The 26,592-nt window shown below is 38.5% G+C and overlaps 2 protein-coding genes across 2 annotated transcripts in view; both read left to right on the top strand.

The window, feature by feature from the left end:
- LOC127870708 (calcium-activated chloride channel regulator 1-like) overlaps nucleotides 1-26,592 on the top strand; it is a 55,800-nt gene that overhangs the window by 11,592 nt on the left and 17,616 nt on the right. The gene's annotated exons all lie outside the window — the stretch shown is intronic.
- LOC127872461 (uncharacterized) lies at nucleotides 15,807-25,255 on the top strand. The gene is made up of 3 exons (XM_052415794.1): nucleotides 15,807-15,920; nucleotides 21,168-23,346; nucleotides 24,483-25,255. The coding sequence occupies exons 1-3, from the start codon at nucleotides 15,807-15,809 to the stop codon at nucleotides 25,253-25,255; spliced, it is 3,066 nt and encodes a 1,021-aa protein (XP_052271754.1).

Below are 26,592 nucleotides of genomic sequence, written 5' to 3'. Positions count from 1 at the left end.
GTCACCGTGACCTTGACAGCCATTGTGTGCATACGTTTTTTGGCACTATGACCTTGACCTTTGACCTAGTGACCTGATAATCAATAGGGGTCATCTGCGAGTCATGATCAATATACCTATGTAGTTTCATGAACCTAGGCATAAGCGTTCTTGAGTTATCATCCAGAAACCATTTTACTATTTCAGGTCACCGTGACCTTGACCTTGACCTAGTGACCTGAAAATCAATAGGGGCCATCTTCATGTCATGATCAATGTACCTATAAAGATTCATGATCTTAGGCATAAGCGTTCTTGAGTTATCATCTGGAAACCATTTTACTATTTCGGGTCACCGTGACCTTGACCTTTGATCTAGTGACCTGAAAATCAATAGGGTTCATCTGCGAGTCATGATCAATGTACCTATGACGTTTCATGATCCTAGGCCTAAGCGTTCTTGAGTAATCATCCGGAAACCATTTTACTTTTTTGGGTCATCGTGACCTTGACCTTTGACCTAATATTCTGAAAATCAATAGGGGTTATCTGCAAGTCATGATCAATGTATCTATGAAGTTTCATGATCCTAGGCATAAGCGTTCTTGAGTTATCATCCGGAAACCATTTAACTACTTTGGGTCACCGTGACCTTGGCCTTTGACCTAGTGACCTGAAAATCAATAGGGGTCATCTGCGAGGCATGGTCAATATATCTATGAAGTTTCATGATCTTAGGCATAAGCGTTCTTGAGTTATCATCCGGAAACCATTTTACTATTTCGGGTCATCGTGACCTAGACCTTTGACCTAGTGACCTGAAAATCAATAGGGGCCATCTTCGAGTCATGATCAATGTACCTATGAAGTTTTATGATCCATGGCATAAGCGCTCTTGAGTTATCATCCGGAAACCATCTGGTGAATGGACGGACCGACATGAGCAAAATAATATAACCCCTCTTGTTCAAAAGGGGGGGGGCATAATGAGAAAACTGCCTCCCTCCCCGCAGCCATGTTATTCAACTGACCGGAACCATTTTTGAACTCAACTCTCGTATCAAGGAAACAAATGTTCTGGGCAAATTTCATGAAAATTGGGCCTAAAATGTGACTTTTACTATGTTCACATGTTTGCACTATATTCATATAGAGAAAAGTGCCCCGCCCACTGGCGGCCATGTTTTTTCACCGATCCCGACCATTTTCAAACTCGTCCGAGATATCAATAAAGCCAATGTTTTTACCAACTTTCATGATGATTGGGCAAAAATTGTGACTTCTAGAGTGTTTACAAGGTTTCTCTATAGCCAAATAGGGAAAACTGCCACTATATACATATAGAGAAAAATGCCCCGCCCACTAGCAGCCATGTTTTTTCACCGATCTCGACCATTTTCGAACTCCTCCGAGACATCAATTGAACCAATCTTTTGACCAACTTTCATGATGATTGGGCAAAAATTGTGACTTCTAGAGTGTTTACAATGTTTCTCTATAGCCAAATATGGAAATCTGCCCCGACCACTGGCGGCCATGTTTTTCAACGGATCGGAACCACTTTTGAACTCAACCAAGATATCATTACGTCAAACATTTAAACAAAGTCACATGAAGATTGGGCATGAAATGTGACTTCTACAGTGTTTACAAGGTTTTTCTCTTTTTTTTGACCTATTGACCTAGTTTTTGACCCGGCACAACCCAGTTTCGAACTCGACCGAGATTTCATTGGGACAAAGCTTCTGACCAAGTTTCATGAAGATGGGACAAGAAATGTGGCCTATAGAGTGTTTATGAGCAAATGTTTACGGACGGACGGACGGACATACGACGGACAAAGACCGGTCACAAAAGATAAAAACGAAAGTGACTTTTATTTTTATTTGTCGAAAAATAGGGTCGGGCGCTCCCGTAAAACAAATAATAAAAAAATGCTGGCCTTATTGTTTTTACAATATTGATTTTTAAACTTTTTTTAAAGACAAACAAAACAAGGAAAGGAAAATTCAGGGACATGTTGGTTCTGCAAACGCCTCAACAACGCTAGGAGGTGTTAGGTATTATTATCATCTCAAAACCAATGTAACAAGACAGTTTTTTTAAAACGAATAAAAATAGCAACCGGATTACGTTGACAGCCTTTCAGGAATTTGTGGATTATGTACGATGGTCTTGTGTTCCTGAAGTGAAGCATCATGGGAGATAAATGGTTGAATTAGCTGAACAAGCTGACGTTTGGTAAATAGTCTACACAATATAAGATGGCATTTTGGGATACGCCAGCTGTGAGCCACGATAACATGGATTAAGGGGACACAGTGCATTGCAGGGTAGCTGTAATCAGTGATAACAAGGATTCAGGACATGGTGCATTGCAAGATAGCGCTGATGTGAGGCAGGAGGACAGAAAATGGGTTTATAACTGCATAACCACACAGAGAAACTGCATAACCATACAGTGAACTTGTGTGAGTTTAAAGCTGCATACCACATTGCGAACAGACGTATTGATTAAAGCTGTATTAACAAAAATGTAGACAAAATTCCCACATTTTACACAGAATTATTATTTAACAATACATTAACACACTAAATTAATTTGTGACGTTCAAATCTGCATCAACATACCTTCATTCAACATTTAAACAGTTTATTGAAAATAAAATAAAGAATTGCAAGCAAAGACTGAGATACAGAAGATAAGATGGAGCTAAAATTAATCCTTTATTCAACTGATTATGCAATACATTTTGTTTGTTATCTGCTTGATATTGCAATCTTACGGATATTATTATGCCTATTTTCTTGATTTATAATTATAATACAATTATAATCAAATGAAAAAAGTGATCTATAAAAGGAAACTTAAATTACTTTCACTATAAATGGTTTAGTATAAAAAATAATGCTGGGATTACCAATCAAAACATCACAAAAACCAACCAATGATGTAATATTTGTCCATAGATTTCCATTAGTTAATGTGTTTGCCTAAGGTGGAAGTATCTTTAGCAATTATTATCATCTGCTAATGTCAAATAATTGCCATATTTTTTCACAGTATTACACAGAATCCTTGTGAAGATGACAATTTGTCAGATCAATTTAATTATTACTAATTCCTGGCATTTCTTTGGAGTTCTATGTATAAAAAATTCTTTGAAAATTATTAATTGTCTTTTATAGGCCATCCATGACTTCCCGGAATCCACATTTCTTGCAGAAATAATTAGTTATGGTCAGATAAATTAACAATAGAGAACAAAAAGACCAAAAAAGTAGGCAAAGATTGCAAAAGAGCAACATTATTGTCTAGCATAATTATTCAAGGGGTACATGGCCAATTGTATGGTTCCCTCCACATGAAAAAATGTATGGTTCCCTGTACATGACCAAATGTATGGTTCCCTGTACATGACCAAATGTATGGTTCCCTATCATACCAAATGTATGGTTCCCTGTACATGACCATATGTAAGGTTCCCTATCATTACCAAATGTATGGTTCCCTGTAAATGACCAAATGTATGGTTCCCTATCATTACCAAATGTATGGTTCCCTGTACATGACCAAATGTATGGTTCCCCCTACATACTCCATAAAAAAGGTTACAATTCCATGGCTTGATGAACAGTGAAATGGTTCCTTTTACAAAGAAACTATTGCTCCATGCCCACTTTAATTCTTTTTAACAGGGGTACGTTTGGTACAATTTTTCGGCACTCTCACAATAATCTGTCATAATTTGTTTCAATGAAAGTCATTTAATTCAAATGTATTCAAATCCCCTTTCAGCATGCCATGGCTGCATCAATCAAATTTAGAGAAACATTTACAGGACAAGCTTTTCAGACAATGGCGAAAACCACTTGTGCCATGGCTGGGTTTGACGGTCCATTGTGTCCAAACATCCAGGCAATAGGCATCAAGTAAGTCTTCAAATTATAATTCTGACAATGACAAATCAATGTCGTCTGCTGTCCAAATGTGCCAGAGGACAGGGTGGATTGTGACCTTTTGGGGACTGTCTAATACATGGACCAAAGCCAATAGTCTGGTGACCACAACAGACGTTTCATTTTCATTTTTGCCTTCTTTTATAGTTCTTTTTAGATGGAGGTTTGGGCATTTAGGGGTTGGAACTGATGTATGAAGCTGAAAAAAATGGTCAACAGATTGAGTATTGGTCCCTGAGGTAGGGAGATAAGTGTTCATCACATTTCCATGTTGTGAGCTTTTTTGTGTTGGACAATATCTAACTAATTTATACTCTGACCTTTGTACATGACTGATACAAGACACCTCAAAATCTGATACAAAGACACATTAATCACAATTTACGAGGTTATTGTCCAATATTTTTTATGATTTTGTCCTTCAAAGCGGTCACATGCAACTATATTAAGCAACTATATTAAACATGACTATTGTCAAGCAATATAAGTCCCCTACCGGCTCCACCATTGTCAGAAATATGTTTTTAATTTGTTGCCATAGCAACCAGAATTTTTGACGTAGGAACAAAATGAAATGACGTGCATAATGTCCTTATTGCCATCTATCCATGTTTCAAGTTTCATGAAAAAATATTAAGAACTTTAAAAGTTATCGCAGGATCCAGAAAAGTGTGACAGACTGACTGACTGACTGACTGACTGACTGACTGACTGACGGACACACAGAGCGCAAACCATAAGTCCCCTCCGGTGAAACCGGTAGGGGACTAATAAGGGTATTGTCTAAAGCATTTCCCAGCCCATGATTACTATCAGGCGATTTTATTACCCTCTGACCCCAGCTGTCACTGTTGTCTGCCACTGGACCCCAAAGACAAATGAGAAGAAAGAAGCAAATGACAAATGAAGAAACAGCTACCAGACTTCAACTTAGGAATTAAATGGAGAATTGCAACTGGACATTATAACATAAGATTTCCAGACAGTTATTACACTGAAGCATACCCAAAAAACTTTTCCCAAAAGTAACAATATGGGACTGTCTGCCTAGATGAGATTTGTATTTATAAAAGACTTTTTAAAACAAAAAAATCATGATGTGGATCCCTGATTAGCTTTGAACAGTAATATTGTGTACTGGTCAACACATAACAGAATCAAAGATTAAAACACCTGGTCAATGAAAAATGCATGATAGCATGTTATATGAATTTAAATAAAGTTGATACATACATAACAGTTTTGTTAAAAAATATCATTGAAATACCCTTACAATACTTTAACTGTACATGGAATGTAAAAAAATAAGAGCAGAATTTTGAATATTACATGCTGCAAGACACTTTGGCCATATCAAATATTTATAATACAAGTAATGAATGTTTCCCAGTTAAAATAGGTGTCAGGATTTCATATTGGCAAGTGTCACTGTCTATTCAGTTAATGCAAATGTAGATAACAAACACTTTAAGTAGACTGACAGAAGTTGACATTATCAGTCTAAAATTTGCATAAAACAACCAAATGCATTTAATCTGGTGACAAAGTTGAATTCAGTTATACAGGAAACTAAAGTAGCAAGAAAACATGTCACAGTCCTAAAAGAAAAAACATCGCTCTTACGTTTAACAATAAAGTTATAAATCATCGAGGACTTCAGAAAAAACAAGTATTGTTGAAATGATAGATGCTCCCCTTAGCGCTAACCTTGAGAAGATCTATTATTAGCCTCGGTGACCTTGACCACAGTGACCTCAAACCTCATAAAAATGTAGAGGTCCATGCAAGATACCTACATGCCAAATATGTAAAAGATCGGTAAAACATATTGAAGGCGCTATGAGAAACTGTAACCAAAGTGTGACATTGAGAAAATCTATAATTAGCCTCAGTGACCTTGACCTTGACCAGTGACCTTTAAGCCTCATCAAAAAGTAGAGGTCCATGCAAGGTACCTACATGCCAAATATGTAAGAGATTCCCCTTATCGCTAACCTTGAGAAAATCTATTATTAGCCTCAGTGACCTTGACCTTGACCCCAGTGACCTCAAACCTCATCAAAAGGTAGAAGGCCATGCAAGGTACCTACATGACAAATATGTAAGAGATCGGTCAAATATTGAAGGCGCTATGAGAAACTGTAACAAAAGTGTGACATTGAGAAAATCTATTATTAGCCTCGGTGACCTTGACCTTTACCCCAGTGACCTTAAACCTCATCAAAAGGTAGAGGTCCATGCAAGGTACCTACATGCCAAATATGTAAGAGATCAGTCCAATATTGAAGGTGCTATGAGAATCTGTAATAAAAGAGTGACGGAAGAAAGGAAGGAAGGACAAACTGGCAAATATATGCTCCCCATATATATGCAAGTCATTCCCCTCAGCTTAAAGCGGGTATATACGATTTTTTATATATGTTTAATTGTAATATATTGATAAAATATGCTAAAATTACACAAAATAGGCAAGAAAAATTATACATTAAAGCCGAATTTCATAAAATGCAGCAAAGACAAATTAGCGGCCCGAGTCGATTGTGACGTACATATTTTCCTACAATAACCGAAGCATTCGTCTTTGTATTAGGATTGGAGTTAGTGTTCGTGTGTCGTATGAATATATATCGTTGCAGGAATTCAAATAAACCGTTAAATCTAGTTTAGATTCACATCGTACATGTATGATATACATGCTGGCGAATTCGGCTGTACAGCCGTTTTCAATTTCAGAATTAAATAACTGGCTTATTTCGCATTTTTCGACACATGTTCTTCTTAACTTTTATTTTAATTTATATTGAAATATATATATATAATAAGTTTTTTTACACATTTTATATAAATTCATAAATATTTGACAAAATCGTATATACCTGCTTTAAACCCTGAGGAGATCATGTTCACAAAAATACATCTCATCCTTAAGATCGTTTACTAGTTTAAACTAAACCCATTCCATTATTGGATTAGGTAACATACAATGTTTCATAAAATTATTCAAATTCCCATCACCCATCTTCCTGTCCCTTCCCATGATGCCATTTACTCAACAACCCAGCTCCTGGCTGGTCACATGATACAACGCAAGGTCATGCGACACCCATGATCACTGTTGGCAAACAATGTTACCCACAATGCAACATGCTGAGACAATGTGATGAAATTTTCCTTAAGTACCTTTTTAAGTAAGATAAAAAACAAGAGGGCCTGAAAGGCCCAAAGTCGCTCACCTGAGATAACAAGATATTATTGGGACAAATCTTCTGACCAAGTTTCACGAAGATCGAAAATAAATGTGGCCTCTAGAGTGTTAACAAGGTTTTACTATAGCCATAAAAGGAAAAATGCCCCGCCCCCTGATAGCCATGTTTTTCAACCAACCGGCATCATTTTTGAACTCTTCCAAGATATTATCAGGATGAATCTTCTGACAAAGTTTCATGAAGATCGGACAGTAAATGTGGCCTCTAGAGTGTTAACAAGATTTTACTATAGCCATATAAGGAAAAATGCCCCGCCCCTTGGAAGCCATTTTTTTCAAGCAAACATAATAATTTTCGAACTCATCCAAGATTGAGACGAATCTTCTGACCACATTTCATGAAGATTGGACAATAAATGTGGTCTCTAGAGTGTTAACAAGGTTTTACTATAATAGCCATATATAGCCATATTAAGAAAAATGCCCCGCCCCTGGTGGCCATGTTTTTAAAGCAACCAAAACCATTTTCTAACTCATCCAAGATATCATTGGGACAAATCATCTGACCAAGTTTAATGATGATTGGAAAATAAATGTGACCTCTAGAGTGTTAACAAGGTTTTACTATAGCCAATCTATGTTGACTGTTTAAAGACAGTCTCTGGTGCTGGGATGACAATTTATGCATATGCATTAAGCCCTGTTTTCTCAAAATGAAGCTTAAATTATTAAAAAAAATTAATGATTTGAAAAAAGGATAAAAGTGATAATAACTTCAAAGTAACCTCGCTTACAAGGTAAATAAACAAAATCACATTCCAAATCAAATACACAAACAATGAGTTCTAAGTTTTAACCTTGTGGCATTTTTAGTAAACATCTAAAAGGGATTTTTTACAGTTTGTCATTTAATGCTTAATAATGATAAATGTAAACATTGGATCTTAAAAGCTCCATTAAAAAACAAGAACACAAATAAAGAACCAAAAAGTAACCCTCAACTGGTCTCAAACCACTGAACCCTGGAATAAAAGTATATCGTTTAGACCACTCGAACATCCGTGCTCATACAATGAGAGATATATTTATACTCTATATAAGCAATCCTCGTAGTAAGAAAAAAATATAACGACAACAACAGAACTCTCCAAATTATTAAATCGTTTTATTTGGTCAATATACCAAACTTGGAAAAGGTCCCTTTAATGTCTTCAGACTTGCAAATTGAATGAGTTCAATACACTGTCAGAGCTTATATCATGAATAACTTACATATTTTGTGGTTGCCTGTTAGCCTGGGGGCAGTAGATTTCATCCCAGCAAATTCAATTTCAAAAGTTGGTCACAGTTGGACTAAAAAGCAGGGCAACTAGCTTTTTCAAAGCTTAAAACAACTTAGTCCAATTTAACATATAATACAAATTGGCGACTTTTGATCAATAAGGCATAGGAAATGATAAATTCCGGCTGACAACAAGACATGATGCATTAAAAGTCTGTCATGTCGGCAAAATTGTTGCTCAATATTTTAAAGAAAATAAATGAAGTATTAGATACACATTTCACAACAAATACATAATTCTAGACTTGTTATTCTTTAGCAAGGCAACCAAAATTATAAAGATGGTTGCCAGTGCAGCAACCATCTGCGAAAAAGAGAGACATATTGTTGTTGTTTTGTCTAAATTATCTCTATAACATAAATATGAGCATAAACAGTGCACATACAACTCGACTTGTGCTTTACGACACACTCTTTATAAATTTGAATGGGTCGTGTTCATTTCAAACTTGCAGTATAAAAAGCTACAAGATAAGTATTGATGCAAAGCGTCAAAATGCGTCGGGAATTTCAGTGTAAAAGGCACTCAATGAAGTTACATGGGACGATTTTTTTTCTACTGTAAATATTAATATATTGGCCGATTATTTAAAACAAAATAGAAAAAGATACTGGTATAACAATTATCTACAATTTTGTGTTAATACACCCAAATAACCATTATTTATGATGTTGTGTTATAACTCCCAAATAACGATTATCTATGATTTTGTGTTGTAACCCACAAATATTTCATAGTTCATTTTATTTACATTGGTTTTCTTTTTTTACTGACTGGCATCCGTGTGCAGTTTTCATTAATGGAACAGAACTGTGTAGGTTTAAAAAAAATCTGCTTCATCTTGTAAGCGTAATTTCATATTTTTCTCAACTTCAAGGGAAGATGATTCTGAACTTATTCTTACGTTGCTCATTTACGATAGGGGTTGAGTACTCATTGATATGAAAACACTGTAAAAGTTTGAAAAAAATTGAATGAAAACTGTAAATTGCAAAAAGAAGCTGCCTTTCACAATACTTTGAAATTCAGTAAAATATCATGATATATTTATTGCTCCGATATTCATCATTTTCAATAGGGTTCGAGTAATACTGATATAAAAACACTTAACAAGTTTTGAAAGATTCAGACAAAAGTTGTGAAATATTTTAAACAAGTGGAAATTGTTTAATTTCTTCAAATTTAATAGAAAAAAGTCTGGACTTATTGTCCCGATGTTTCTCATTTTTAACGAGGTACAAATGCTCATTGATATGAAGACACTGTAAGTTTGGAAAGAATCTGATAAAAAATGCTGACATAATCACCTAACCAAGCAGTTTTTCACATTTATTTTTTAATTCAAAGTGACATAATTCTGGACTTATGCTCCGATATAGCTCATATAGAGAGTTTGGGTTGGGTCCTCGTTGATAAAAAAAACCTGTGCAAGTTTTGGAGCAATCGGATGAAAGTTTTGGACTTCGAACAACGATTTCAAAATTTCTCAAATTCTAAGGAAGATAACTATAGACGTAATGGTCGTATAATGCTAAAGGGCCCATACCACCTGGATAGTAATACGTGTCGCGCTTCGCGCTCTATATGTGGTTCTTAAAAAAAATCACCGAGGAGTGCTTGACTCTATGGAAGCCGGTTGCTAAGGCACAGCTCCTCCTTGATAAGCGGCTGCTTCCTTTATCGCAACTCATTGTTACAATCAATAATACGTGTCGCGCTATATGTGGTAGGGATAGTACTTAGGGCCTATGCTATACAACCATAAAAATACATGGATTATAGATGTGGTGTTTGCATTTATTTGTTAATATAAAAACACGCGTATTTTTTATAAGATATTTAAGTGATGTAAGAAATTTTAATTAACGTTGTCATCACGCGGCATCCATTAATTTCAATAAAAATGTCCAATTGTAGTAAAATGGATTTTAAAATATCTACATAAAATAAAGCTTTATTATATTTATTAACCTGGCTGAAAAAAATTGTCAGCCGCCGAACTGTTCCGTTCGTGCCGGAACCCGGGATTGAACGGGGGCCTTTAGATGATTGTTGCGTAAACAACTTCAGTCTAATGCTCTCTCTTATTAGCTATTTATGTACTGCTATTTGGTGAAGTTGTGTATAGCGATCGTTATTATATGTCTATTAATAAACTAATACATTGTACGTTTTCGTACCACTACGCATAAACTTGCTTGCGCGATAGGTCGTCAAATATCGTATTACATTGATTCTCCACTAAATAAGAAAATTAGAAAAACCACAAAATGAATATATTTTGATTATGTTTGATTTTTATGATATACAATAAATAACCAGAATATACGTGGATTGTATTTATTCCTATGTTAAAACTAACCATACATTCGAATAAATCATTGTATGTCAAAGTTATCAAAAGCCTGTGATAAGTCTTGGCGTAAAGGCCACAGTATGTGGCGCAAAACCCTGTGAGCAGTTGGTGTGTTTAATAATAATTTGCTAGCCGTGATGGTTACTACATTGGACTTGCACGGAGCGTAACCGCGTATGTATATCTGTGCCAGTGACCCACTATAAAACCCTCTGGCAACCAAACTATATAACCCACTGGCATACACCAATCTTTACCGGTAACCCATATATCTCACAAGTTATACCTTTTGCCAGTAACCATGACACCACACGCCGGTAAACATAATTACACGCTGGCTCCTATTGCGGTGCCAGTAACCACCAAACTTTACCAACAGGGTGTAGTGCCGGGATCTAATCCACCTGACCTCTGCAAGTCTGGGTAACCAACCAACCATGCAGACAACCAACCAACCAAACCTCGCCACGTGCAGTTAGCCTTTTGCTATAATGTTTACGTTAAGAGATGGGTTGTGAGCCCACTGCGTCATTGCGGTGTTGTCCCGAAGGAGCCCCAAACAATGGCAGCGGAGAGCTCAAAACCCCTAGAATACTCTTGTTTATTTATAACTTAATACTGATTAACCAAAATGAGTGGAACTGAGAAATTTAACAACCTGTAATCACAGAATTTTACGCAACAAATAAATTGAAACAATTTATTCCCCAAAATTCTGAAAGCAAACCAGTACTAGCCACTTGGTCGATACAAATTGCAATGTTTACAAATGATTATGCCCTATATATTGTCGGTTATAAAAATTGCATAATGGCATCCCGCAGGGTATATAGAACTCCAGCCTTACTGGGGACAAGTGCACCTCATCCGGGAGGAAAAAACCCGGGGTGTTTGCATCAATGTCCACAGTGATACTGTTGCTGCGGCTAGCCCACTGCACACACACTCGACCAAACCTGTTTACCCGGCGACGTTTGGACGTAATACTTTTCCTGGGGAGGGAAGAGCGCCATTTTATCCGGTCAATAATGTCCACCCAGATTATTTCTGTGTCTGCGAAAGCTGTCCTTAAATATGTATTTTCTCTCTTTATAGTATTCTGTACCTTTGTACATGAGTCGATGCACAGATCATTTCCGCCCAGATGTAATACCAATACCTTTTGCGGTGTGGACAGTAACAAATTGGCTTCTATTGACCTCCGTAATGATGACCATGTTAGGCCGCCAATTTCCCACCATGCAATGCTTGTGGGCAGCCGCAGGTTCTCCATCCCCCGTTCTTTGCTCTTGTTCCTGCCCGCTGAGGAATACTGTCCCCAAAAACCCATACCTCTGTCAATAGCAAATAACATTTTGGGTGTACACAAAACAAAGGTCAATTTTTTATTCATATTAGTATACGTTATTTATAAGGTCTCATAGTGTAACTGCATAAAACTATATAAGCATGTATATCTGAATCCAAGTCTTCTGCGTGTCAATTATATTACTGTAAATCATAATGTTGTAGCCCAATTTAGCGAATATCGGTTCATTACTTTATTACAGTCTTGTCAGCATTATACAATCACAACATACAATAAAGCATAAGCATACTACTAAAAGCTGCCACTCGGAAGTATTGAGTTATACGAGACTAGAGTATTAAATAAACATAAGAATCCTAATGCACTTATAATTAAATAAAAGGGAGTCAATCCCTGAATCCAAATTACAGAAACGGTAACGTGAAATACTGAGTTACCTCTCTGCGTTTTATAATGGTTTTGACAGCTCGTTATGGGCGCGACCGTCTGGGAAAGATCACTAGTGACGTCACAGCTGTTAGCTGCTGTGCCCTAAATAAATATTAAGGGTTATGGTCTAATGTTCTTTTTTGTATGTGTCTGAAGTCCATCTCCCAAGTTTTGCGATGACTTCGGGACGAACTCCTTTCCTTGACAGATCCGATGCGCGCCAAATTCTAAAGCTATGAGTGTTAAAGAAAGCGTTGCCGAATTCAGTGCTGCCGAGGCATTTTGCTAGTACCGCGTTAACCTGCTGTCGGATAACTGGCATACCCCCTTTATGACAAAATGCTGCAGGACCTACCGGTGACATAGCCAGATAGTCGCGCATTCTCTGGACAGGACATATTGATTTCCTTCGATTTTGGAATTTTGAGTGTGACCGTCGCGTAGCGTTAAAAAGTTTTTGACTTGGCGATGCGGATTGAGATGTATGACTGGTCTAACGACAATTCAACGTCGGACGCTTTGATTTGGTAATAAATTTTTGGTCGTGTAGGTGATACCAACTTGCTTATACGAAATAGCCCGAAATAGGCGAGGGGAAATATCGCAGCAAATAGAGTTGCCTCATACAAGTTATAGCATACGTTTGGTAATTGCTGTATTACTTTGAAGAGGATTTCGGATGTGATCGGGCGTCTTCTGTCCTTGTTTATACCCATTGATCGCGAATAACCTTCTATAACCTTACTTAGCATAAATTCTTCGGAAAACTATTTGTGGCCTTGTACTTGTTGCCAATAGTTAATTCCTGCCAAGTAAGTTTTGACCGTGCGGGTCGCTAAGCCTTTCTCAAAACAGTATGCTATGAACCATAAGATAACCTGTTCAGGTACTGGTTGCATTTGGGATATATAGTAAAGATCGCAAAATGCGTTAAAGGCATCAACACCGTTTTAGTATGCTGCGCTAGTGATTTGTGATATCGACTTTCTCATTAAAGAGATTACTCTGTCTTGAAGATATTCCAGAGGTACTCGTCTACTTCCGGTGCCAAGTTTCTGAATTTTGCCATCTGAAATCGAGATAGTGCGTCACATATTGTGTTTTTTGTACCTGGAACGTGGGATGCTCGGATTAAAATATTGAATTCCAAACATTTGAGTGTTAGGGGACGCAACAGCGTCATAACTTTGTCTGATTTCGAAGATCATGAGTTAAGTACACCTACAACAGCGGCATTGTCGCAGTTGAACTGAATCTTTTTGTTTTATAACATATACCCCATTTTGCAATTGAAAACAATATCGGGAAAAGCTCTAAGATCGTTATGTCGCTGGTATGACCGTCTGTATGTCAGTCTACTGGCCACCTAGCTGCGCACCAGTGCGACTCAAAATGATTACCAAAACCGAGCCCCACCCCCGCCGCGCTATCGGTGAAAATATTGACATCCGCATTAGACAACCAAAACTGATCGTGAAACATTGATATCCCGTTGTAATTTGCAAAACACTGCAACCACATGCGCAAGTCCAGCTTAATATCTCGCCTGATTCTAATTCGATGAAACGGCTTGGTTAAACCGCATGTCGCATTAATGAGCCGACGACAGAACGGTCTAACTGCTGGTATAGCCCGACAACAAAAGTTAAGGGAACCTATGAGAGACTGTATATCGCGCAACCTTGCTTTTGTTTTTGACAGAATTTGGCTGATCTTTTCCGTCAATTCATGTATCTTTGCCATTGGTATGCGGGCTTGCATTTTTGCGCTATCTAACTCTAAGCCTACGAATGTTAGAACCATCGATGGACCTTCCGTTTTTTTTCAACTGCCACTGGGACACCTAGTCCGACCATAACCTCGGGAAAGACGGACATCAAATCACCGCACAGTGAGTGAGACTTATCACCGCCTAAGATATCATCAAGATAGTGAATTAGCAGTCCCGAGGTTACTCGGGAAACGACACAGTGTTCTAAAAAAATTACTAAAACGTTCGAAAGTAGCACAACTAATTGATGCACCGAAAGGTAATGTTTTATCAAAATAGTACGATCCGTTAAATTGGAACCCTAATAACTGAAAATCAGGCTTAATTGGTATGATCTTGAAAGCATTTTTGATGTCCATTTTCAATAAGAAACAATTTTTACCCAGACGGGTAAGACAGGTTATGTATCATGCGGTACTCCCCGGTGTCCTTTTTTTGGAACTAGACTTATTGGCGATGCTATGAATTCGTTGAACGGTTGTGAAGAATAAGGGCCTGCAACTCGCCCCTCCAACAATTGTTTCGATTTTTTTTCAGAAATTACCTCTGGGTGTTCGTAAGCCGATTTTAAATTTTTTGCGACGCGTGTTAATCGCGACCCGTTATATTGAAGTAAAAATCCGTATTTGAAACCATAAAAAAACCTCTGCCTCTGCATTATCATACCCTGGTAGAAATTTTTGTAAAGCGTGTAATTTAACCGGCGACGGAGCGATGTCTATAATATTTTTGTTTTGACAGTTATTGCGTGTTTCGACTAAAATTGCCTCGGTTTTGTCCGAATTGACGCTGCCCGAGCCTATGTGGATTTGGGTTATTTCTGCCACGAAAGGGAGAATCGAACCTCGGTGTGTTTGCGCGCTGGGCGACTCTCGAGGCATACGCTACGCTCTGACAGTTTATTGCTGGATGGTTACCCCGACAACGCGAACAATTTTGAGGAAAACGGAAGTTTACCAGGCCGCAACTTCCCTGGTTAAAATAATTACACGTGTACTGGTCGCGTGAGGGGCATAGAAATGTTCCCGATGTGCGCGCGTTTGCGGGTTGCACAAGCATACAGCGCCACCAAAGGTCATTATTTATTTCCGACCAGGGTGAGGGTGAGATGCCCTGACGAAGCCTGAACTGCTAGTCATAGGTGCGCCAAGACGACCCACCCTGGCGGTACGCGGCCTCTCTTATGGTCCAAACATAATTCAGCAATTCTTGTGTTTTTGATTTATTATGATCAAAAGATAAATACACAGACATGAAGATAATGAATGCGTCTGACCATTTCTCGATCGAACCAATCGTGGCTTTGCATTCTTTTTGTTGCGCAACCAGGCGGCCGTCTGCTGAAACTGAAAGTTTTGCCCCTGACAGATGACTTTGGAGCTCAACGGACCCTGTAAACAATTGCGAAATTGACAAATTCAACCCGCCCGATTTGTTGTTTAAACTGATCGGGGATGTGGGCCGCTACGCCAACCGAACCTATCCGGATGTTTGGCATGGCCGCGCTCGCTGCTGTGATGTTTTACGCGGAGGACATTGTTGACTGGCTCGATTGCTGTAAACTTAAAGTGGGTGCACTAACATGAAGGGGTTCACTTGTAACAATACCGGTGCTTGAACCATTCGGCACTCTCTTTTTTCTGTTCTCGAGTAGATCATAATCAATAATTTTTTACCTTTTTCCCATTCATTTAGCCTGTTGCCATCCGGGCTTATCGCCCTCGGCCTCTTCTGCGCCCCTGTCTTTCGTCGCGCACCTCTACCCCTCGTGCTGCCAGAGATTAAATGCGATTTTATACAAAATCTTTAAAGTCTGTCTGAACTGAAGTTTGTCTCGACGGAAAAGGAAGTAGCATTCTAGAAAATGTCACGTGTGCAAAATTCGGAGAACCTCGGCGTTAGCAAACTGTTAGCGTCCCTTGATACGAGGAAGCGAACAACCTTACCCGTTTTGCATTCAAAACTTAATGGAAATTATTCCTTATGGAAATAATTTGTTTTGTTTTTATACAAAACCAGAAAGTTTTGCGTATTTGCCCGGTCCCTGTGATCTTTCCCCTGTGATCAGTTGTTGATCAGTTATTAATTAAAACAATTAGCTTTGCATTATTGACTATAAATGTTGTTATAAATGTAATAGGCACAAATGCAGTACTTATTCACACTAATTTACACAAAAAATCACCACTATGCAAGATATTCTTATGACAAAAATATATACATTGATCCGTAAAATAACTTCTCCTCCCATAAGCGAAAAAAAAAGCATTACATACTTGTCGCCGCTCGCCAAAAACATTATTTTGAAAACTGAGTTGTCCCTAAGATTATGCAATTGCGAACAACTTCAGTGCCTTTAGAGATTTGATATAATGTTTTATTTTACCGTGCGATTATAATATAAAAATGAAGCTTGCAATCTGGTATATATTGTTGGGACGTTTTAGCCATGGCATGTATTACTTGTATGTTTTTTTTCTATTGTTGAAGATCGTTTACCTTAAACATGATGAACGCTTGTGCGCTTTATATTTCGTTTATGTTATTACACCCAATATTTATAAGAACCATGGCGAACATCTCATGAGTTAAAATTGTACTTGTGAAATCTGATACGGCTTTGGAGAATCCCGGTCTGTTGCAATCGATACCCCTGCAAAGCTTGTTTTTGTATATGATAAAAAAGGTTTGCAAATACGTCCTATGATTTTTGGGCTTGCTGTTTTTATAATTTGTGCAATGGGAAGAACATATTTGCAAGGCCAATTAATTTCAATGAATAACTTAAGTCGGACAGACTTAGCGGATATCTTATTAACTACCTTTACGTATAAAACTTCCGTGTGTAACACAAATGCTTGATATATATTTGATATTCCAATTTTGCGAACAGGACATAACGATCGTTAAACTGATACTAGATTTGCACACTCTACAATAAAAAAAAGAAAAGAAACTTCCCCTACAAGCTGGTCATTATTTACGTTATTGATAATACACTTAAAGTTTTTTTGGTTTGTATTTATATTCTTTTCCTACGAGCCATGGTTTACTGGTATATACACGTAATAGGATAAGTTCTTTTATTAAGTGCGATCAATTATCATTATCTGTTTGAAACAAGCATAATTAAATCAAATAATTGTATAATAGAAACACATAACATAAATGCATTTTATTATATTTATTAATGGTTTTAAATTCATGTTGCATTTTATTGTCTCCTACCGGAGGGACTTATGGTTTGGGCTCTGTGTGTCAGTCTGTCAGTCTGTCAGTGTGTCTGTCTGTCTGTCTGTCGGTCTGTCTGTCCTTTTGTCTGTCTGTCTGTCTGTCAGACGGCAATATGGAGATTATGCACGTCAATTCATTTTGTTCCTACGTCAAAAAGTGTGTTTGCTATGGCAACAAATGTAAATAAAAACAAAAAAATACTGACAATGGTGGAGTTTCACCGGAAGGGAACCATATTGCTTGGCAATCTCTTGTTATGTTTTTTTTGTTATATAAAAAAGTGTTTACCCTATGTACTGCATATGACATTTTAAAAGTCTCGTCTTATTATCTATCATGTTGTACTTTATATGAATGTCTTTTCCATATACTCATTATAAGTATTATAAATATGTGAATAATAAAGCACACAGATATAGTACCACATGTAAATGGGGGAACACACCTTCTTATATTGGCAATAAGACTCATTCGTTTCCTTATTTCATTCAAATGTTTAAGTTCCCTTTATCAGGCCTATTTTTTCCCCGCGGATCATAATACAAGCTTCATGTTTACGGAACGCAGCGGTTACATGTTATGAAACTGCAACTTAATCGCATGTTAAAACCCTCTTAAAAATGCAACAATTTATTTCAAGGCCTCAATTTCATTGTGGAAAAGTATACCGTATAAAGCATGGCCTACGTGCATGTTAGCGCTGAAAACATGACAGTGCGCCCTTAGTTTTCAAACAAACAGTTGAATACGTATTATGTCTTTGCAATCTGATACAACGCCCGGGAATGGAGGTCTGATAAAATCAATATCCCAGCCAAGCCTGCTCTACATTAATATATGTTGCAAACCAGCAGGTTGAATATAGTTTCTTAATTGTCCATGACAACCGGAAGATATTACCGAATGTGAAGAATTTCCAACGACTAACCAAGAGAGTATTAACAGTCAAAGACAAACAGGTGCGTGCCATGGTGGTCTAATGTGTCATTATGCAAGGATATTAAATACGTATTTCTTCCGATCATATTATTGTCCTGCCATTGTAAATGTTTTGCAATATGCATTGTATTATACATCAAGCCTTTTCGGACAATTATTTGTATGATCAAGAATAAGGAACATTAATGAACAACAGGCTTTAAATTGTAGTTAAGATCTTGTATCCTGTTTCTTGCAAACGCCTATTCGTCATAGTGGGTTTTTCAGTAGCTATGTGAATCACATTATATATATGTTAACTTGTATAAACAACCATTGTATTCAAGTAGGTCATGGTTGTATTGATTGCTGAATATTTGCTTGGAGAGGCTTCTTAAGTTACATGCGCGATTATGTCAATTGATTATTTAAGTCTATAATAGTGTTTATAGGTGATCAATTTCGTCGTCATTTTAAATCGTTTTGGTAATGCGATCATTTTAAGTGTGGCAGTTAGAGCAGATATAAATGCCAACATTTTCAATGCATATTTTGCCCAAAATCCTCATAAAGGTTTACCACTGAAAACTTATCATTGCCTTCGATACGTATATGTAAGGCAAACGTATAATGTTGTTACGATTTCAACCTTTTGGTAATTCATGACACGCAAGACATTTTTTAATAATAACGTAATAACTGTGTTCTTATTTTCTTAACGTAATGTTCAAAATATGAATTTGCGGGGTACAGAATTAGCGCTATTTCTATTGCCGATGTGCTCCTGTGGTCTTTATTTTTAATACCCAGTCCATGTGAAGAAAAGCTACTTATTTTTAACCAGAACACTTGTTTAAATTGAAGCATATTATGCTTGTTCGATGTACATGTATACACATCAGTTCTAATGTTTAGCGGTCAACTTCTCCATCTATGTTCAAATGCGGTCGTGATATTGAACATAATCAGCATCATCATCAGCAGCATCAGCATCATCATGCGGTGGCGGGGGTGGCGGCGGCTTCGTGGTCGTCGCCGTCGTCATTTTCATCATTATCATCATCATCATCATGTTCATATGATACTTCACGTGTCTGAGATATATGTGGTTCCATTAATAGCTGAAATACAATAATGTTTTGTGAACAGCAGAATTTGGCATGCATACGTGTTTTTTTATGCCATCGAAGAGTGGCATGTAGTTTTTTAACTGTCCGTCAATCCGTCCGTCTGTCTGTCTGTCTGTCTGTCTGTCTGTCTGTCTGTCTGTCTGTCTGTCTGTCTGTCTGTCTGTCTGTCTGTCTGTCTGTCTGTCTGTCTGTCTGTCTGTCTGTCTGTCTGTCTGTCTGTCTGTCTGTCAGTCAGTCAGTCAGTCTGTCTGTCCGTCCGAACACTTTAACATTGGTCATAACTTTTGCAATATTGAAGATAGAAACTTGATATTTGGTATGCATGTGTATCTCACGGAGCTGCACATTTTGCGTGGTCAAAGGTCAAGGTGATCCTTCAACGTCAAATATATAGCTTCAAATCGACACAGAAGGGGGCATTGTGTTCCTGACAAACACATCTCTTGTTAGTTGTTCGCTTGCGAACAATTAAGGCTTAGAGAAAGTTTTGCAAGTCGGTCTGCTCTTAACTACGCTAAGAACGATGACCATCGCATCTGCATGTGCACACTGATTAGCCTGTTTATGCTTCACCACTGATACACTGCAGACAGTGAGTGTGTGTATATAAACAATAGTGTTTAACAGCTTGTGCGACGACATTGGCCAGTTTGTCATTGAAATATGTACAAAATGACTGCGTTCAGGGAAAACGGGACTTTATGCATGTCCAATAAGTGGTGTCCTGTGCACACTGATTAGCATGAGAAGTGCGCACAAGCTAATCAAGGACGACACTTACTGATTGTATAATGTTTTTCGTTTAAAGACAGTCTCTGGTACTGGGATGACATTTTATTCATATGCATTAAGCCCTGTTTTCCCAAAATGAAGCTTAAATTATATGTTCTATTAATCACTTAAAAAAAAGATAAAAGTGATAATAACTTCAAAGTAACTTCGCTGACAAGGCAAATAAGCAAAATCAATTTTAAATCAAACAGCAAATGAGTTCTATATTTTTAACTTGTGGCCTTTTTAGAAAACATCTAAAAGGGATCTTTTCACAGTTTGTCATTAAATACTTAATATTAATTAATATAAACATTGGATCTTAAAAGCTCCATTAAAAACAAGAATAAAATTAAAGAAACAAAACAAAGTTATCTTCAACTGGGCTCGAACCACTGACCCCAGGAATAAAAGTCTATCGTTTAGACCACTCGACCATCCGTGCTCATACAATGAGAGATGTATTTGATTGTTGCTAAATTATTTTAAGAACATAAAACAGTATTAGATACACGAAACACAACATGCACATGATTTTCGGCTTGTTATTCTGTAGCAAGGCAACCAAAATTCTAAAGATGGCTGCCAGTGCAGCAACCAATTGCGAATACAAAGAGACATTTTTTTGTAATTTTGTCTAAGTTATCTCTATAACATAAATATGATGATAAATAGTGCACCCACATCTCGACCTGTGCTTTGAGACACACTCTTTATTAATTTGAATGGGTTGTGTTCATTTTAAACTTGCGATATAAAAAGCTAAACCAGTTCCGAACAATCTCGTTGCTCAACGTCGAGGGAAAAATATTCTTTGCCATCCTTGCAAGAAGACTCACATCTTTCCTGACAGGCAACGCATACATCAACACCTCGGTCCAGAAGGGAGGAGTTCCCGGTTTCTCCGGCTGCATAGAGCACACCAGTGCTATCACACAGCTAATAAATGAGGCGATGAAAGGGAGGAAGGATCTCACTGTAGTTTGGCTCGACTTGGCCAACGCATACGGGTCCATTCCACACCAGCTCAACTATACAGCCCTCCGATACTACCATGTGGACGGCCACATTCAGAAAATCATCACCAGTTACCTGGATGGAATCAAGCTCCGGTTTACTGTTGGTGACCAGCTAACCAGATGGCAGAAGTTGGAGAAGGGAATCGTTACCGGCTGCACAGTTTCCGTGGTGCTCTTCATCATGGGGATGAACCTGCTGATAAATGCTGCCCAACGTGAGACACGTGGACCAAAGACAGAGTCAGGAATCTATCTCCCATCTAGCAGAGGCTTCATGGATGACCTCACATTGACGACAACAACACACGTCCAAGCTAGATGGATGTTGACAGCCCTGACGGATGTCGCTTCATGGGGAAGAATGAAGTTCAAAGCAGCAAAATCCAGATCTCTTGTCATAAAGAAAGGACAGACAACAGAGAGGTTCAAACTCTACGTACAGAACGAAGAGATTCCTTCCATAGTGACGAGTCCAATAAAATGCCTGGGCAAGTGGTTTGATGCAAGCCTACAAGATCGCGACAATGTTAAGAACTTAAAGCAACAGGTAGAGGAGGGCCTCAAGAAGATAGACCGCTGCGGACTACCCGGCAAGTTCAAAGCCTGGCTTTACCAGCATGCACTGCTCCCAAGACTTATCTGGCCGTTGATGCTTTACGAAGTACCCAGCACAACAGTGGAAGCCCTGGAGAGAATCACTAGTCGACACCTCAGGAAGTGGCTAGGAGTTCCACCCAGCTTTACCAGTATTGGACTCTATGGGAAGAGTAACAAGTTACAGCTCTCGCTATCTTCACTGGTAGAAGAGTTCAAGACAGCAAAAGCAAGACTTGTGTTGACCTTGAGGGACTCTCCGGACGAGTTCATCCGTGAGGCAGGGATCCAAACCCGAACGAGCAGGAAATGGTCAGCGACAGAGTCTGTGAGCCAGGCAGAGAACACGCTCAAGCACAAAGACATTGTCGGAGTGACTGCAGTTGGACGTGAAGGAATTGGTGCGAGAAAGGTGGTGCTGTGTAGCCGATCAGACCAGAAAGAGAGGCGAGCGATGATTCAGTCTGAGGTCAGGAGGGCGGAAGAAAATGCCAGACAAGCAAGGGCTGTGGAGATGGGAGCGCAGGGAGCATGGACCACGTGGAATACCGCAGACAGGAAGTTGACCTGGGAAGACATCTGGAAGTATGAGCCTTTTCGGTTTTCCTTTCTCCTCAGGTCTCTCTATGACCTACTACCATCCCCAGCGAACTTGTGCCGATGGGGACTCACAGCAGAGCCAAAATGCAGCCTGTGTGACAGAGTAGGCACCCTAGAGCATGTTCTGTCATCTTGTAGTACAGCACTGACACAGGGAAGATATAGATGGAGGCACGACTTGGTCCTCAGAGAGTTGGCTGACTGGCTAGAGAAGGAAAGGAAGAAGGAACATGGTAATCACCCCCGCCATGGGCACATCGCTTTTGTCAAATCGGGTGAGACCGTTAAGACACAGAAACAAACAAAAGCATCAATTCTTGATGGCTCTAGAGACTGGAAGATGGACGTTGACCTTGATAGAAGGCTTGTTTTCCCAAACGTGGTTCAAACGACCCTACGACCAGATATTGTACTGTGGTCAGAGACAGGAAAGAAGCTCGTCACCATAGAGCTGACAGTACCATGGGAGGCAAGATGTGAAGAGGCCTACGAGCGGAAGAAGGCCAAGTACACAGAACTGATGGATCTGTGCAAGCAACAAGGCTGGCGAACTTGGCTATTTCCCGTGGAAGTTGGCGTTAGAGGATTCTGTTCCCAGTCCGTGCACAGGCTGATGACAGCATTAGGAACAACTGGCAGGGAGAGACGAGTGGCTATCCAGAGACTGAGCCAAGCAGCCGAACAAGCATCAAGCTGGCTGTGGCTGAGGCTTAGAGAAAGTTTTGCAAGTCGGTCTGCTCTTAACTACGCTAAGAACGAATACCATCGCATCTGCTTGTGCACACTGATTAGCCTGTTTATGCTTCACCACTGGTACACTGCAGACAGTGAGTGTGTGTATATAAACAATAGTGTTTAACAGCTTGTACGACGACATTGGCCAGTTTGTCATTGAAATATGTACAAAATGACTGCGTTCAGGGAAAACGGGACTTTATGCTATGCATGTCCAATAAGTGGTGTCCTGTGCACACTGATTAGCATGAGAAGTGCGCACAAGCTAATCAAGGACGACACTTACTGATTTTATAATGTTTTTCGTTTAAAGACAGTCTCTGGTACTGGGATGACATTTTATTCATATGCATTAAGCACTGTTTTCCCAAAATTAAGCTTAAATTATATGTTCTATTAATCACTTAAAAAAAAGATAAAAGTGATAATAACTTCAAAGTAACTTCGCTGACAAGGCAAATAAGCAAAATCAATTTTAAATCAAACAGCAAATGAGTTCTATATTTTTAACTTGTGGCCTTTTTAGAAAACATCTAAAAGGGATCTTTTCACAGTTTGTCATTAAATACTTAATATTAATTAATATAAACATTGGATCTTAAAAGCTCCATTAAAAACAAGAATAAAATTAAAGAAACAAAACAAAGTTATCTTCAACTGGGCTCGAACCACTGACCCCAGGAATAAAAGTCTATCGTTTAGACCACTCGACCATCCGTGCTCATACAATGAGAGATGTATTTGATTGTTGCTAAATTATTTTAAGGACATAAAACAGTATTAGATACACGAAACACAACATGCACATGATTTTCGGCTTGTTATTCTGTAGCAAGGCAACCAAAATTCTAAAGATGGCTGCCAGTGCAGCAACCAATTGCGAATACAAAGAGACATTTTTTTGTAATTTTGTCTAAGTTATCTCTATAACATAAATATAATGATAAATAGTGCACCCACATCTCGACCTGTGCTTTGAGACACACTCTTTATTAATTTGAATGGGTTGTGTTCATTTTAAACTTGCGATATAAAAAGCTAAACCAGTTCCGAACAATCTCGTTGCTCAACGTCGAGGGAAAAATATTCTTTGCCATCCTTGCAAGAAGACTCACATCTTTCCTGACAGGCAACGCATACATCAACACCTCGGTCCAGAAGGGAGGAGTTCCCGGTTTCTCCGGCTGCATAGAGCACACCAGTGCTATCACACAGCTAATAAATGAGGCGATGAAAGGGAGGAAGGATCTCACTGTAGTTTGGCTCGACTTGGCCAACGCATACGGGTCCATTCCACACCAGCTCATCTATACAGCCCTCCGACACTACCATGTGGACGGCCACATTCAGAAAATCATCACCAGTTACCTGGATGGAATCAAGCTCCGGTTTACTGTTGGTGACCAGCTAACCAGATGGCAGAAGTTGGAGAAGGGAATCGTTACCGGCTGCACAGTTTCCGTGGTGCTCTTCATCATGGGGATGAACCTGCTGATAAATGCTGCCCAACGTGAGACACGTGGACCAAAGACAGAGTCAGGAATCTATCTCCCATCTAGCAGAGGCTTCATGGATGACCTCACATTGACGACAGTAACACACGTCCAAGCTAGATGGATGTTGACAGCCCTGACGGATGTCGCTTCATGGGGAAGAATGAAGTTCAAAGCAGCAAAATCCAGATCTCCTGTCATAAAGAAAGGACAGACAACAGAGAGGTTCAAACTCTACGTACAGAACGAAGAGATTCATTCCATAGTGACGAGTCCAATAAAATGCCTGGGCAAGTGGTTTGATGCAAGCCTACAAGATCGCGACAATGTCAAGAACTTAAAGCAACAGGTAGAGGAGGGCCTCAAGCAGATAGACCGCTGCGGACTACCCGGCAAGTTCAAAGCCTGACTTTACCAGCATGCACTGCACCCAAGACTAATCTGGCCGTTGATGCTTTACGAAGTACCCAGCACAACAGTGGAAGCCCTGGAGAGAATCACTAGTCGACACCTCAGGAAGTGGCTAGGAGTTCCACCCAGCTTTACCAGTATTGGACTCTATGGGAAGAGTAACAAGTATGAAGTATTACCTAAATGTGTTTGGTTTAGCTTTTCAAACCCATTTTATTTGATTTATTTAAGGTAATATTTAAAAAAAAATCAAATGAATTATAGATTAAAATGTTTGATCATTGTAGGTGTATGACAGACATCAACCTTAGGGTGTCATTCTGAGCCATTCAGGCATGTTGTATACAATGGATCAGATATCGGGACATTTTAATACTGACTTAATTGATTCCATTGCCAGTGGAAAGAAATTCGGAATTGTTGGGGACAACATTAGTTTTAATTTAGGTTTAAGCACTGTCCCAACAAGAGCTGTCAGAGGACAGCGAGCTCGACTATTCGAGTGCTTGACAGTATAACGTAAGCCATCATGGGGTAATATTCAAATTATTCATTAAGGTCAAGGTAATAGTTCAGGTATATTTTCCACAATCTATTGAACATATGTAAAGACATAAAACAAACTAACAAGATTTTATTTAAAGTTTGATTGCAATAGCTTGGGTGGGAAGTTTGGACGGTCCTTCAAAAATAAAGTAAATAAATACATTTATATATTTTTTCAGAGACGTAGATCACAGAGATAAGCAGCTCGCCAAATATCGGCAAACCTTAGCACGTCGCGGGTTTCGGCAAGATAAGCGCTCAACTGTTTGTCGGTTGCCACGGTAGTTAACACGCTTATCAACATTTCTAAAACACGCTTTCGCGTTTCAGTTTGTGCGATTTGAAAGAAATAAACTTATATGTATTATTAAAATGAGAATGTATGCGGTATTATCACACAATTGTAATGTTCAATTAAAATAAATCATATGCCACATTGTTGTATTTAGCGATTTAATTCGCCTCCAGTTTGAAAAAAACCCTGATTACCGGTATTTAAAAATGGCCTTTGAAATACGATAAATTCAAATTAAGAAGCGATCAGAATCTTACGACAAACAACTAATGATTGGTTGTTTTAATTAGATTTTTGTTTTTCATTTTAATTGCAGTGTTTAGATTTGATAAATCCGAATGCCATTTACCTGAAGTAAAATTTAAATAAAGCTCTGAACAAATTTGTCTTCTTAAGGAGAGCATCTATGCTTGGTCTGCTCTAATCGACTATTTGTGTTCATTGTTCTCTTTAATTACCGCTTAATTCAATGCACGATTATACCAATTATAACA

This window comes from Dreissena polymorpha, chromosome 3 (genome assembly GCF_020536995.1).
Source record: "Dreissena polymorpha isolate Duluth1 chromosome 3, UMN_Dpol_1.0, whole genome shotgun sequence".
Lineage (NCBI taxonomy): Eukaryota > Metazoa > Mollusca > Bivalvia > Myida > Dreissenidae > Dreissena > Dreissena polymorpha.
The sequence above is the reverse complement of the archived record's forward strand: the minus strand, read 5'-3'. Positions and strand labels throughout refer to the sequence as shown.